Genomic DNA, 15,296 nt, shown 5'->3' with positions numbered 1-15,296 from the left:
AGCTCTGTTTTTTTTAACATTTTTCTTTGATTTTTCTCCTCACCTCTACAACCATCTAAGTGTTTCATGTTTCATTTCCTTTTCATTTTATCTTTCCTCTGCTCTCCCCCTTCACCAATCAAGGACATTTGTTAATTGCTCACAATATGCTCATGCATATTTATATGCCCACACCTCCCAATCCCTTTATTATCCATAGGGCAGTGTTGTCCAATAGAAATATAGTTTAAGCCACAGATGTAAAAAGAAACTGGTTAAGTTAATTTTAATAATTTTATTTAACCCAATATATTCAAAATCTTATCATTTCAATATGTTACCATTCTCTTTTCGATACTAACTCTTTGAAATCGGCTATGTGTTTTACAATTACAGCATCGATTTGGATGCTAAATGTTCAAATTTCAAAAATATGACACAAGGACTTCCCTGGTGGTCCAGTGGTTAAGACTTTGCCGTCCAGTGCAGGGGACCTGGGTTCAATCCCTGGTCAGGGAACTAGAGCCCACGTGCCACAACGAAGAGTTTGCCTGCTGCAACTAAAAATCTTGAATGCTGCAACAAAGATCCCACATGCCACAACTAAGACCCTGGGCAGCCAAATATAATAAATAATTAAAAGAAAAATATTGTAACAAAGTCAATTAAGACTTTAAAAATGGTTCACATCAAAAAAATCTAACAAATAAAAGAAAATGTGACACAATCGGGACTTCCTGGGTGGTCCAGTGGTTAAGACTCTGTGCTCCCAATGCAGGAGGCCTGGGTTCCACCCCTGGTTGGGGAACTAGATCCCACATGCATGTCACAGTGAAGATCCTGTGAGTTGCAACAAGTAAGACCCAGTGCAGCCTAAATAAATAAGTATTTTTTTAAATGGCAAAATCAAGTTGGGTTTCAGGAAAAGGATTTTATCCTATTTCATTTCAAAATTCAGTTCCACAGTGGCACTAGCCACATTGGCCTAGGGGCTACAGTATTGAACAGTGCAGGACTAGGGTTTTCTACAGCGGTGTTTTCACATTCTGTGACTTGAGAGGGTACCATGGTCATTTGAATGAGTTTGAATGCTGTACTTACTGAGGGAATTTGTTTTTCTTTGGAGTATTAAAGGAGACAAGGTATGACAAAGGTGATCCTAAAAACAACCTAAGTTTCTCTGAACTAACATAGAAAATTTAGGACAAGATGGAGGCTGGGGCTGTAACAGTTTCAGAAAGGAAATTCTGAGGAGGAAGAAGACCGTCAGGTTTTGATGTCCACCCCTAGTCGAATGTTATTTGAAGATAAAGATATTTTATAGTTGTCAAGGCGCCAAAAAGGAAAAAAAAAAGATGTAAAATATGCCAGGATAGTGAGAGAAAGTTGAAATGAGGATTGCCTGTTTCAGAAGAGCAAGGGCAGTATTATTTACATAAAAGTGTTTATAGTATGCTTTTGTAGAGTTTTCCTCCTAAAGAATGGGATGCCACACATATGATTACTCATTTACATAAAGCAACTTTGACTCCTCCCAAATTCCAAATTTCAAACATTGAAAGGTAGGTACAGTGCAGATAATTTGCTATTTCACTCGCCCACTTCTTAACCATGGTTACTTATCACAGAGCTATTGTATGCATGGGGCTTCCCTGGTGGCTCAGTGCTAAAGAATTCACCTGCCAATGCAGGAGACATGAGTTCTAGCCCTTGGTCAGGAAGATCCCCTGGAAAAGGAAACAGCAACCCACTCCAGTATTTCTGCCTGGGAAATCCCACAGACAGAGGGGCCTGGCAAGCTACAGTCTATGGCATTGCAAAAGAGTCAGATGACTTAGCGACTACATAACAACATTGTATCCATGATCTATAGCGGGTTTGCATTGTTCTTATATTGACTAGACCCCATTTAAGGCAATATTGGCTCTGTCATCATCTGATAATAATGCCTAGTCATGCAAACGAGAAATAAATTCAGTAGATGTAGGCTGCAGTCCATGGGATTGCTAGGAGTCAGACATGACTCAGTGACTTCACTTTCACTTTTCACTTTCATGCATTGGAAAAGGAAATGGCAACCCACTCCAGTGTTCTTCCCTGGAGAATCCCAGGGACGGGGGAGCCTGGTGGGCTGCCGTCTATGGGGTCGCACAGAGTTGGACACGACTCAAGCGACTTAGCAGCTTAGCAGTAGCAGAAGTAGGTGGACAGGCCTTGTGTTAAAAGGAATCCTCAGATCAGAGCTTAGACAGTGCTTGAGTGGGGATAACTGTGACCACACTCAGCGTACTAAGTTGTGTGTGCCCAGTGGAGAAGATGGGGTGAAAGGGCAAGACAGACTTCATGGACTTCCTCTGGCCACTTCTAAAGCAGTTGCTTGCTCTGTCCTTCTGATACCCCCAGTCTCATCATGCTACCAATTACTCTTTTTAACTGAGAAAATCCTGAAGATGACAGCAAATTCTAACTGCTTTCTAAAGCTTAGAAGAATACGTTCTATACTTTCCCACTTTTTTGGCAGGTGAAGGTGAAGCTTGCTGATCCTGAGAGCTCAAGTCCTCCAAATATGAGTTCTCAAGGTTCTGTTTTACTGTCTCAAGACTGAGGAACTCCTGACAATAACAGCGATCATGGTCAATTTGAAGTCAGCAGATATTTATTGAGCACCTACTAGTTGGTATAATAAAAAAAAAGCATTCAAAATTCAACAAGTGCGAACAGTACACCTACTATGTGCTTAGTACTGAGCTAGGCACTAGTATAATAATAATTATGAGAAATAAATACTTGTGTGGTACTCAGACCTGTACTGAACACTGTAGATATGCTTATAATTCCCCTTGTACACAATAGGTGGCTGAGGTACAGAAAGATGAAATAACTTGCCCCTGTTACAAAACATGCTTTACTTATTTCACCTAGATATGAAATAACGTTCCTAAAGGTAACAGCAAGAAGTGAAACAAGGGTAATATAGCCCCTGAGCCCCAAACTCACCACGCTTTAGAATTAAACAGATTCGAAGCTGAAGTGCACTCTCTTCCATCTACAGCTGTATGACTTTGGGAAAATCACTTGACTTTTTAGAGCCTTAGTTTCCTCACCTGTAAATGGAGATAAAGACATCTACTTTCAGAACTTTGTAAGGATGATGTATAATGTCTACAGTGGCGAGCTCAGTGCCTGGTCAACAACATCATTATTCAGTTCAGTTCAGTCGCTCAGGCGTGTCCAACTCTTTGCGACCCCATGAACTGCAGCACGCCAGGCATCACCAACTCCCGGAGTTCATCCAAACCCATGTCCATTGAGTAGATGATGCCATTCAACCATCTCATCCCCTGTCTTCCCCTTCTCCTCCTGCCCTCAATCTTTCCCAGCATCAGGGTCTTTTCAAATGAGTCAGCTCTTCGCATCAGGTGGCCAGAGTATTGGAGTTTCAGCTTCAACATCAGTCCTTCCAGTGAACACCCAGGACTGATCTCCTTTAGGATGGAGTGGTTGGATCTCCTTGCAGTCCAAGGGACTCTCAAGAGTCTTCTCCAACACCACAGTTCAAAAGCATCAATTCTTCAGCGCTCAGCTTTCTTTATAGTCCAACTCTCACATCCATACATGACCACTGGAAAAACCATAGCCTTGACTAGATGGACCTTTGTTGACAAAGTAATGTCTCTGCTTTTCAATATGCTGTCTAGTTGATCATAACTTTCCTTCCAAGGAGTAAGCATCTTTTCATTTCATAGCTGCAATCACCATCTGCAGTGATTTTGCAGCCCCCCAAAATAAAGTCAGCCACTGTTTCCACTGTTTCCCCGTCTATTTGCCATGAAGTGATGGGACCGGATGCCATGATCTTAGTTTTCTGAATGTTGAGCTTTAAGCCAACTTTTTCACCCTCCTCTTTCACCTTCATCAAGAGGCTCTTTAGTTCTTCTTCACTTTCTGCCATAAGGGTGGTGTCATCTGCATATCTGAGGTTATTGATATTTCTCCCGGCAATCTTGATTCCAGCTTGTGCTTCCTCCAGCCCAGCGTTTCTCATGATGTACTCTGCATAGAAGTTAAATAAGCAGGGTGACAATATACAGCCTTGATGTACTCCTTTTCCTATTTGGAACCAGTCTGCTGTTCCATGTCCAGTTCTAACTGTTGCTTCCTGACCTGCATATAGGTTTCTCAAGAGGCAGGTCAGGTGGTCTGGGATTCCCATCTCTTTCAGAATTTTCCACAGTTTATTGTGATCCACACAGTCAAAGGCTTTGGCATAGTCAAGAAAGCAGAAATAGATGTTTTTCTGGAACTCTCTTGCTTTTTCGATGATCCATCAGATGTTGGCAATTTGATCTCTGGTTCCTCTGCCCTTTCTAAAACCAGCTTGAACATCTGGACGTTCATGGCTCATGTATTGCTGAAGCCTGGCTTGGAGTACTGTAAGCATTACTTTACTAGCATGTGAGATGAGTGCAATTGTGTGGTAGTTTGAGCATTCTTTGGCACTGCCTTTCTTTGGGACTGGAATGGAAACTGACCTTTTCCAGTCCTGTGGCCACTGCTGAGTTTTCCAAATTTGTTGGCATATTGAGTGCAGCACTTTCACAGCATCATCTTCCAGGATTTGAAAGAGCTCAAGCAGAATTCCATTACCTCCACTAGCTTTGTTTGTAGTGGAATTCATTAATCCAAGTGTATATGTACTTGGTGGGCTTCCCTGGTAGCTCAGTTGGTAAAGAAACTCCCTGCAGTGCAGGAGACCTGGGTTCAATCCCTGGGTCAGGAAGATCCCCTGGAGAAGGAAATGGCAACCCACTCCAGTATTCTCACCTGGAGAACCCCATGGACAGAGCAGCCTGGTGGGCTACATACAGTCCCTGGGGTCGCAAGAGTCAGACACAACTTAGTGACCAAACCACCATGCACTTGGTATGGCCACCTCAGGTGTCATAACCTTGAAATGCTGCCATACCAGTTGGCAGAAACTCTTGAGTGCCCCTCTTTCAGGACATGCAGCCCCTCCTGCAGGAGCCTGCCCAAAACCCCTGCACTGGAAGGGTCTCCAGAACGTGATGGTCAGTGCCTGTGTCCTACAGTTGTAAAATATTTTCACTATCTCCTGGCTACAAACATGAGATGGGCTCCTGCCTATGATCAGAGGGCAGTTGGGGAGCAGCCCTAGGCATGATGGAAAGAAGTAACGGGGACAGTGATGAAGGTGTACGGAGGATCGGGGGACTCCCCACTCAGGTGGGTCAGGAAGGCTTGGTCTACCAGGGACCAGTGTGGGTTGGGGAGAGCATCCAGATCATCACTAAAGTTCCTCTTGTCTCTCGCCTTTTTCATTCTTACTACCTCCAGCTGGTTCAGACCTTTACTACTCTTTGCCTAAAGTCCTCCTAGATCTTCATGATTAAGTGGTCCCCTTTATAATTAAGTGGCAATTAAGGGTGCTGACTGTTCTAGAATCTATTCTGTGGTTCCCTTAGTAAACAGTCTTTGGTAGCTTCCTCATCTGCTCATAGGTATCCACAACCCTCTATCATGTAACCCCGGCTTCTATTTCATCTTTCCACTTACTGTAGGTGCCTGGCACCCCTGCCAAATGAAGTGTTCCTTACAATGGACTCAGTGGCCCCTGCTGCTTGGAACTTGTGGACCCCCACCTCTGGGATTTTCAACACCCTCCTCAAATACAAATTCTTTGTTCCATCTAGGTTCCTTCCTTTCCTTGTCTTTTCCACCCCAAGTCATGCAAGGTGCGATGTTCTAAACACCCATTGCTAGCATGTGATACCTTGTTTTCTCTTCACAACAGCTCTAAGAGGTAGGCACTATTACTATCATCTCTATTTTAAGATAAAAAAGACCAAGGCACAGAGAAGTGAATTAATTTTCCAAAGGTCACACAGCAGGCAAAAAGTAGAGCTGGGATTGCAACTCAGGAAGCTTATCTTCAGAGCCTGTGTTCTTAGTGTTTTATAGTGATGACTAGCTTTCAAAGAAAGAGAAAATAGAAGGAAAAAAATTGCTCATTATTACATGAAACACATGGCTTGTTTTTGTAATTATTTGTGTTGTCATTTTTTGTGTGTGTGTTGTCATTTTATCTCCTTCTTTAGGTGAGCTGAAAATTCCTAGAGAAGAGGAACTCTGGGTCTTATGGACTAGTGTCTGTTATCATCATTAGGTTGTGAGGATAGATAATTACTGAGCCATCACATCCTGATTATGAATTAGCCTAATCAAACCTGTCTTTTACTAGTACTTTTCCCAAGTAAATACATTACTTGGCCAAACCCTGATGCAAGATCAGGCTATCGTTCACATGGACTCCAAGAAAACTGCTTAGTTTGGTGACTCAGATTGTGGATGAGAGTTGTCATTCATCGGAAGATACTGCATAATAGAGCAGATGTGTATGTGATTTCTCCTTTTTAGACTTGGAGAAATTGAAGCATCCTGAGGTTATTTACCCAGCATCAGGCAGGTCTGCGGTGGAGCTTAGCTGGGACCAACCCAAAATGACTCTCCAGGAACCCAGTTTAGGACCCTGGACAACCCTCTGGTGTAAGGATCAGTAAATAGACTAAGTCATCGACTGACCAGAAAATTCTGGAAGATTCTTCCGCTAAATTTTTACCTTGACACAAAATAAAATTATGACATCATGATGGGATTACAGGACTTCTCTATTTGTACTATTATGACATATTGGGTTTTTTTCCCCCAAGGGTGGATTGGTCAGTCCTCGTACTGAAGAAAAATCGTTGTCAAGAATGTGAACCACCTTTCACTGTAACTGATGTTACAACTGTATTGGTTCTAGAAACTAGAGAACAAAGTGATAAATACTAGCTTAAATAGAGAACCAAAAACTTTGTGCTGCTGCTGCTAAGTCGCTTCAGTCGTGTCCGACTCTGTGCGACCCCAGAGACGGCAGCCCACCAGGCTCCTCCGTCCCTGGGATTCTCCAGGCAAGAACACTGGAGTGGGTTGCCATTTCCTTCTCCAATGCATGAAAGTGAAAAGGGAAAGTGAAGTCGCTCAGTCGTGTCTGACTCTTAGCGACCCCATGGACTGCGGCCCACCAGGCTCCTCCGTCCATGGGATTTTCCAGACAAGAGTGCTGGAGTGGGGTGCCATTACCTTCTCCGAAAAACTTTGTAGGTAGACACAAAACCTTCCTGAGAAGACAAAAACTTTGGAACTTTCAGAACCCCCGTTTTCTTTCTTCGGTGTTAAAATTGACAGGTACTAGGGTGTATGTGACTTTAGGAGGCAAGGGACTTATCCAAAATTAATATCTGCCAAATATCTTGTAGCAAAAGTATGTTATCTAGGCGAATCCTGTGCCGCATTTTGCCTTCGTCTGCATTTCTGTTAGGTTGCGCGGAGCTTACAGGTGTATGTCGCCTTGGAAACGGTGGTGCGGGGTGGGAATGGGAGGAGAGCTGATCCAGGAAGGATCGAGGCTTTATTGCCGAACGAAGTCCACCACCATACTCGGATGAAAGTTCGAATGGTTTAGTTCGCTCTGGTTCTGGGAAGCAGCGCACAGGCCAGCAAATTTAAGGACAAACAACACCGTGGCTGTCCCGTTCTCCGCATCACCGGCGCTCGCAGCACTGTCTCGGGGTAACCGCCTGCAGGCGGTCTCGCGCGTCTCCCCCTTTAAGAACCTTCTCCGCGGGACTAACGTTCGAATAGCCCTGGCGCCCCTCCTCGGTCTCTGATTGGCCGCTCGAGGCGCACGAGGGCGCGCCGATGGCCCCGGAACGGTTGGCGGCCTCTCGCGATTGGCTGTCGAGAGGCCTTTATAAGGCGCCGGGCGGCCTGCTTGCATTCAGTTAGCGACCGGACGCGAAACTGGCTGTGTTGCAGTAGTGGGGAGGGCGTGGAGGCTAGTGAGCGCGTCGTCACAGCCGTTTCTCTTCGAGAGTCTTTACAGACCGAGGGTCCACCCCCCGTGGCGGACTTGTTGGCACTTCTTGTTCCCGTCTCAGCTTCGGAACGTGGGCTGGGGCTCACCCCTTCACCTCCGCGCCAGCCCTGGGAAGGAGGAGGTAGGATGGAGTTCAAACTGGAGGCTCACCGCATCGTCAGCATCTCCCTGGGCAAGATCTACAACTCGCGGGTCCAGCGCGGCGGCATCAAGCTGCACAAGAACCTCCTGGTCTCGCTGGTGCTCCGCAGCGCCCGCCAGGTCTACCTGAGCGACCCGTGTCCCGGCCTCTACCTGGCCGGTCACCCGGGGGCCCCAGCGCCGCCGCAGCAGCCCGAGGAGTCGGCGGCCGGGCCACCCGCGGGCTGGGGGGAGCCACCTCCGCCGGCCGGCCGTGCCTCCTGGCCGGAGCCCGAGCCTCAGCCGGAGCGCCCTGCCATCCCAGAAGTGCCAAGGGCGGGTGACTCGGAGCCCGCGGCCACGGTGACGGCCGCCGGGGACACTCTTCAGGGCGGAGAGGCGGAGGCGCCGGAAGCTGCCTGGCGCCTCGTGGAGGGACCGCGAGAGACGGCGGTCGGAGGAGCCGGGGGTCCCGCGGAAGTCTCGGGGGTCTTCCCCGAGGGGCCCGAGGCAGCGCGCGGCCCCTGCGGCTGCCCCCCGGGGGACGAGGACAAGCTGAGCGCGGCCCCTCGCGTGGACGGCTGCCGCGCGCCGCTCCCCGCTGCGGCTGAGCCCCCCGCGTTGCCCCCCGTCTGCGCCAGAAAGCGCGGCGCGGGATGGGTGGGCGGCGGCCCCGCGGACTGCCCCGCGCCCGGCTCGACCCCGCTCAAGAAACCCCGCCGGAACTCAGAGGAGCAGCCGGGCGGGGCGGCGGCGGCCGCGGAGGAGGAGGAGGAGATGGAGACCGGTAACGTGGCTAACCTCATTAGCATCTTCGGTTCCAGCTTCTCGGGACTCTTACGGAAAAGCCCCGGGGGCGGCCGGGAGGAAGCGGAGGGAGAGGAGAGCGGTCCGGAAGCCGCCGAGCCCGGGCAGATCTGCTGCGATAAGCCGGTGCTGAGAGACATTAACCCTTGGAGCACTGCCATCGTGGCCTTCTGAGCCCCCGCGGTCCCTGTGCGGAGAGGAAGTTGAGCAGCGGGCGTCTCGACGTGAGGGCTGGGCCTCTCCCGGCGGCGAGGACGCCCCCGAGGCCGTCGGCGCCGAGCGCGAGGGGGTGCCGCCGGGCGGCACAGACTGCCCTTGGGCTTGGCGGCCGGCTGGGCCGAGCCTCTCGGTTCTCCTCTGGAGACTTCGGAGTGGGAGACTTATTGGAAGAGGACGGCGATCGTGGACTTTTGTGTCTGTGTCTGTGTATGTCAGTTTGTCTCGTTGAATTAAGGCTGTTTTGTCCCTCTGGAGAGCGTCACCCCTTCCCCGCGGTTTAGGAGATTGGGGCAGACAGGGACTTTCCTCTACCGGCAGCGCCGAGAAGGAAGCGGCGAAAAAGGCCGGGGCCGGGGAGTTCCCCGTTCGCTCTCGGGGGAGGAAGGGACTTTACACACACCTCTTAGATGAAAGCTAGAACCGCACCGAGGCCAGGAGCGGCGTTTCCTCCCAGGATTTCCTCGGACTAGAGGGATTTAGTCTGGAGTAGAGACTTGTATTATTTCTCTCCTTCCCCACTTTTCTCTGTCGCTGAAGAAACGTTTATACCCTGTGATTACTCGGGGAAAGGGAGTGTTAGCGGCCCTTGTCTTCCTCGCGGAGGGGAAAAAAAAGCTTGATGAACTTCTCAGAAGAGTTCAAGCTTGGAAATACGGAGTTTATAGAGAAAAGATTTATTTTTTAAAAGCTCTAGATCAGAACTACTACACAGTGCTTTTAAAAAGTGTTTAAGGAAACAAAGTTTACAGACAGAAGCCCTAAGTGGAAAGGCCCTATGGTTTTGTAGATAGTGACTCCAGTCTTTGTTGTATAAAGGTTGGGGGAACTGACAAGGTTTTTGTACAGTATTTTCTCTTTCGTTGTATTGATTTTTGTATAAAAATGTAACTTTACGTGTCTAACACGTATTAAATATTTTGAAGCAACTTGACTGCCTCCTTGTGTGTAAATCGCCTGTCCGGGTTGTGAGGGAAGTGGGAGGAGAGCAACTATGGTCCGCCTGGAAAATTGAAGACGTGGTTCTTAATATCAGTTGTGCAGACTGGGGACATTGTTTGCTGACTTCATTAATTATGGAGAGAGTCACATTTAAGCTTTCTCCTTCACATCAGAAGACTGCTGTTAGGTACTAATATCAGTGGTCTGCCAGTTTCTTGAAACCTGCCACTAAAACTCCCTTGTCTAAAGTCAATTTAGGCAATTTGATTTTTAGCCCAATCTGACAATGTCTAATATTAAATAAACTGTTTAAGTGCCAACTTCTGAGGCCCTTCCCATCCACAAAAGTGTCTTTCACTAAAACTTTTAGTTCCTGTTATTAATAAATAAAACCTGAGGGATACTGCGGAGACTGACATGGCCAGCTGGTCAGGTCTGCCTCTGCATTCCAGTGGATATCAGGATGGAAATTTGAGTGCTTTAAATTTTTTAAAAAAATTATGTCTGTAGAAAGTAAATGCATCAGTGAAAGGAAATAGCTTGTGTCAAACTAGATAAGGTTGGAGGCCAAGTAGGGCTAGATGAATTAGCAAAGCCTGATTTGTTTTCGTCATCCAAATGGTGACATCAGTGTTTTGGCTGTGGGTCATGGTAAATAAATACTTTGACAGCCGAGACATCTATTGATACATTTTTGGGGGGTTTAAGGCAGAATGTTCAGTATTTGAAGGGTAGTCAGTAATCTCTCAGAAGCAAATCAGTTAGAGAATAGTGTCTTAAAATATGGTTGCTAGTTCTTTAAAAGGTGGAACTGGTCTAAAATAGCTTATGAATAAACTGGGTGTTTATGAGGTGGGAAGAATTGAGGGAAGAAGAGACAAACCTCTAAGAAGGGATTATTTTGCCTTTGAGCAGAAGCATAAGGGAGTGCTTTGCTCTCCCTAAAGTCCCGACAGTGTGAACTTCTGTCAGGCCAGTAGGCCCCATGTTTTGGTATTTTTGCAAATCTGTGACTGGTTAAGTCAAAGGAATTTTCTACTTTATGCTCTATCACCATGAATAATATATTCATAAAATTAAACATTCTCTAATCAGGGTCTTGTTAACATTGACTTGTTTTGCTTTCAGAAATTAGCTACTTAGAGCCACGAGAGATCCATTGAGTGTGACTGCTTAAACTGGAGGTGTCTAGGGCCTTAATTTTGCAAACATTTCCTGTTGCTAGAAAGTAATTATTATGCTTGAACAACTATCTCAGTGCATTTTTATATTTGAAAGAAGGGAACATTTGGTGTGTTTGAGTTGATACGTTTTGCTTGAGAGGAAAATCTCCATTGATCTTGTTTTCACATTGAGATGAGCCATGGGACTATGAGTCTGCTTAGTTTAGAAAAGGTAAATGGATATATTTGATAGGAAAATATAGCTTTGGAGAAATCAGTAAAGATGATTTTTTATCGTAAAAGCAGTATATGTCAAGACTTTCTGGGTTTGTATCTTGGCTTTGCCACTTACTAGCTGAGGGATCCTGGACAAGTTACCTCATCTCTCTGTGCCTTAATTTTTTCTCCGTTATGAAATTGAGATAGTTGTGCTTACCTTGTAGGGTTGTAAAATCAATGCCTGTAAAGTTTTTGGAAAAGCACATCATACATAGGGTAAGTAAGCATACAGCTGTTAGTTGTTAATGTAGAAGTAAGTTCTGGGTATAAATCAGATCTATGGTCAAAAGAATTGTGTATATTTGTAAGAAAGGAGGGGAAAGGAGAGTCTGTTTTGAAATTAATCCAATCTGTGAATTCCGGGTTCTTTTATTCTTGTATTTCTCTGGACACTGGGCAGTCCACAAAGCTTAGTCAGAACAGTTTTGCTGTTCTGTGTGTCTCTCACCAACCCTGTGACTTTGCTGATTGTATTAAACAGCTCTATTTTCAGTGAAGAGTAAGCAAGAGTGAAAACAGTCAAGGAGCAGAGATCTTGTTGACATACAAATGCTTTCTGTGGATGAGCAGAGAGAAAAAAAAAAAAAAGCCCACAGTTATTTTTAGACTGAATTGCTTGGGCATAGAATGTTTCTTAAGCCATGTTAATTGATAGGTCCTGGAAAAGAGCCTTCCCAATGCCAGGATGGGGTTATCAGTGTGACCAGCAATGAATCATAGTTTTAGTACCTAACCACCTGACCACTCAGGGAGGGAATTTTTTGATCAATTAACCTCAGGTCTGGCCTGGAAAAATTTTTTTACAGATATTTAAAGTGCTTTCTGACAAGGACTCCAAGAAGATCACATGAGTAGTAAATAGAGGTGGTCAGTTTCAGTAACATCTCAACTGTGACTCTTTAAACTTGTATTCCCTCTCAGAAACCACTGATTATATTTGGGGAAAGGAACTAATGCTGGAAAGCTTGAACTGCCCCTCCAACGTGACTGCCTTTGCTCTAAGGCACCTAATGTAGTAATAATAACCCCTGTATTCCTACCATTCACCACTGATTGGATCTGGGGATAAGAAGTGGAAGCAGATGGACCATCTAACAATTTTGGTAGAATGCTTCTCAGAATAAAGATATAATAAATATGAGGAACAGAATTCATAATGACAAAACTCTGTTTTTATCATTGGATTAATCTGAGTTGCTTCAACTTGCTAGGCATAACTACTTGGCTTAGAGCCTGTGAGATGAGGTTAAGAGGGTAATAGCCACTGTGACATGCAGTATGATGGACATTTATTTCCTTATACTTTTTTTTTTTTTTAAGTAGAGTTAGTACAGTTCACTGAATAACCAAAGAACTTCTGATCTCTTGCCCGAAATATTTTATTCTTGTCCTGTTTGTGAATTTTTCATTCTCCTAGTCTTGCTTTTATCCCAGCAAGTTCCTTGAAGAAGACAGGAATGAAAAGAAACACTAATCCAACCCTCCAGTGACTATAAAAGAAGCCATTCCGATTAGGTACAGAACTCGGGTGGGGAGTGAGGTCTGCTTCCCAGGATTCCTGGCACTCTTTCCAGTAATGAGCAGTTTGTCTCTCAGCCTTTGAACCATTGTTCACATTTAAAATTCCACCCAGTGGAAATCCTTGGGAGGAAAAAGTAGAAGCAGAGTTGATGTTAGGAATCATTGTGATCTTAACTTGTGGACCTGGGAGTTTTTCAGTAGCAATTCTGGAGGGTGCCCTAGAGAAGAGAATAAGAATAAAAAGTCTAAAAGGATACACACATCTAGTAGAATTCCCCCTTCCTGATTGAAACACAATTTTCCCCAATGTCTGCCACCGCCCTTCTACCCCAAGTGGGAAAGAGGTTTTTAAAAATAAGATCTCTCTCTAGCAGTTGCTCTCTCTCGGGAGAATATAGCCCAGCTGGGATATTGCTGGGTTGTATCCTGGGGTTTATCTCAGGCCTTTGGAATCCTACAAGGAGGGAGGGAGAAGCCTCCTGGGACTGGATTCCTGAAAGGGCCTCTCCCTGCCTGCTCTGCTGACCAGCAGCAGCCTCCACCTCTGGATGCTGCTTGCTTCCAGGTAGGTGAGAAACAGTATTGGCTGTCAGCTTTGGGTCTCTGCAGGAAGAAGGGCTGGCCCCTGTCATCACCACCAAGTCTCCCCAGCAGGTCTCTCTGGGGACTGGCATTAAGTAGGCCTGTTGATATTTTATATAATCGAGTTTTCTAGGACCCGGTCACAACAAGTCTCTGTGTGATAAACCACATTCCTAACTTATAGGATAATGATGAGACACAGCTTTCCTTTTTTGCCCCTTTTAGGCACCAGGTCAGCCCTAATCCCAGCCCTCTGCTTTCTCCCTGGGCTCTCAGGACTGGGCTTCTGTCAGGCCGCCCCAGCCCAGTCATTCCCTGAGATGCCAAGGCAAGACTCCTTTCAGTTTTTCTAGAACTCAGGGGTATGCCAAAGCTATGTGTTCCCACCTGCTTGTTCTTCAACTCATCTGACCACCCAAGTCTTGGGGCAGGGAGGCTGCTGGAAACTTGCTTTCTCTAAGGTCAAAGAAAACCATTCTGTTCCCTCTCAGAGAACTGAAGTTGTCTCTGAGGGCAGGATTTCCTTAGGCTACTCCCCACACTTGAGGCACTTCCTGAATCCAGGATACCACCAGTTCAGAGTTTTTCTCCAAGTTGATCCACAAGTGTATGACTTTTTCTAGCATCATCCTGCCCTTTGAGTCATAAATACTTGCTTCAGTGTGGTAGCTGTTTTGCCTTTCTGTCGATGCTGAGTCTAAGATTCCTGCCCTCCATCCTTTTCTGAGTGTGCTCACATTTATTGTTTGTCTGGGGAAAGGTCTGAGGAGCAGGGAAGAGCTATGATTGGGAATGCTACCACCAGCTACAGAGCAGAGCTGGATTTCTTGACTTCGAGGCTTGCAGTCTCCAGAGACTCTGCCTACCAGAGATCAAGTCACATCTGTGATTACTGGTCATCCAATCCCAGATTCCAGCATAGAAGTAGGGACTGGGTATGGGAGTATTTATCCTAGAAACGAACAGCCACTAAAAAGCAGCTTGGCTTGGGACCAGATGGGGGAAAGGAAAGGCAAAGCCTGGGAAGCCCATGGGCTACATAGCTCCCTCTTGCTTTGCCACTTTCTGAACAGGTAATGAGTCCACAGGCCCCTCTAATGGAGAAGTCTCTTTTTTTCCCTTAATTTTTTAGCCACATCGCATGACATGTGGGGGGATCTTTCTCCCCACCAGGGATCAGACACACGCCCCTTGCATTGGGAGCATAGTCTTAACCACTGGACTGCCAGGGAAGTCTCAAGAAATCTAAGTGCTTCTTTGCTTTGTCTCTCCTCTCTTAGACTTTGATCAATTAATAGAAACTTTTTACAGTGAGTTATTAGAAGTAGGGTCATAATCCCTGAAGTCACACAACAAAAGTGATGGGCAGCAAGTGAGCTCAGACTGTGAGGTGAGACCGCGCAGCCCAGGACAGTCGTGGTGGCAGGGGGACTCACCACTGAGTCAAGTTCTCCCACAGTCAAGGTCTGCTTTTGCCTGAGGGACTTCAGCACCCCACTGGCATTCTCTTCCCTGGCTGCTCTCAAACTGTGCCACCACCTTCCATTTTCTTCAGACAATTTCCAGGCTTTATTTTTGGTCTGGAAAAAGGTGGAAGCACCTGACATGAGCATTTATCAACAGAGCCTTCTCTCTGTGTATGACCTACTTTAGAGGCCGTGGGAGAAATCCCTGAAAGAGATTCCCTTCAGAAGCTGAACTTAGGGTACGTGGAACACTATGCTGAGGTCGTTATTACTCTCTGATTT

General features: G+C 46.2%; 1 protein-coding gene across 1 annotated transcript; it reads left to right on the top strand.

The window, feature by feature from the left end:
• Positions 1–7,746: 7,746 nt before the first annotated feature.
• On the top strand, positions 7,747–9,990 carry IER5 (immediate early response 5). Its single transcript, XM_040263855.1, has one exon. It carries the CDS (start codon positions 8,045–8,047, stop codon positions 9,017–9,019), a length of 975 nt encoding a protein of 324 aa, XP_040119789.1. The 5' UTR covers positions 7,747–8,044; the 3' UTR covers positions 9,020–9,990.
• The last annotated feature ends 5,306 nt before the right edge of the window (positions 9,991–15,296 follow it).

Source organism: Oryx dammah, unplaced genomic scaffold, assembly GCF_014754425.2.
Source record: "Oryx dammah isolate SB20612 unplaced genomic scaffold, SCBI_Odam_1.1 HiC_scaffold_21, whole genome shotgun sequence".
Classification (NCBI taxonomy): Eukaryota; Metazoa; Chordata; class Mammalia; order Artiodactyla; family Bovidae; genus Oryx; species Oryx dammah.
The sequence above is the reverse complement of the archived record's forward strand: the minus strand, read 5'-3'. Positions and strand labels throughout refer to the sequence as shown.

Excerpts from the sequence above, each read along its gene's own strand:
- IER5 (XM_040263855.1), top strand. The coding sequence starts at position 8,045 with ATGGAGTTCAAACTGGAGGCTCACCGCATCGTCAGCATCTCCCTGGGC.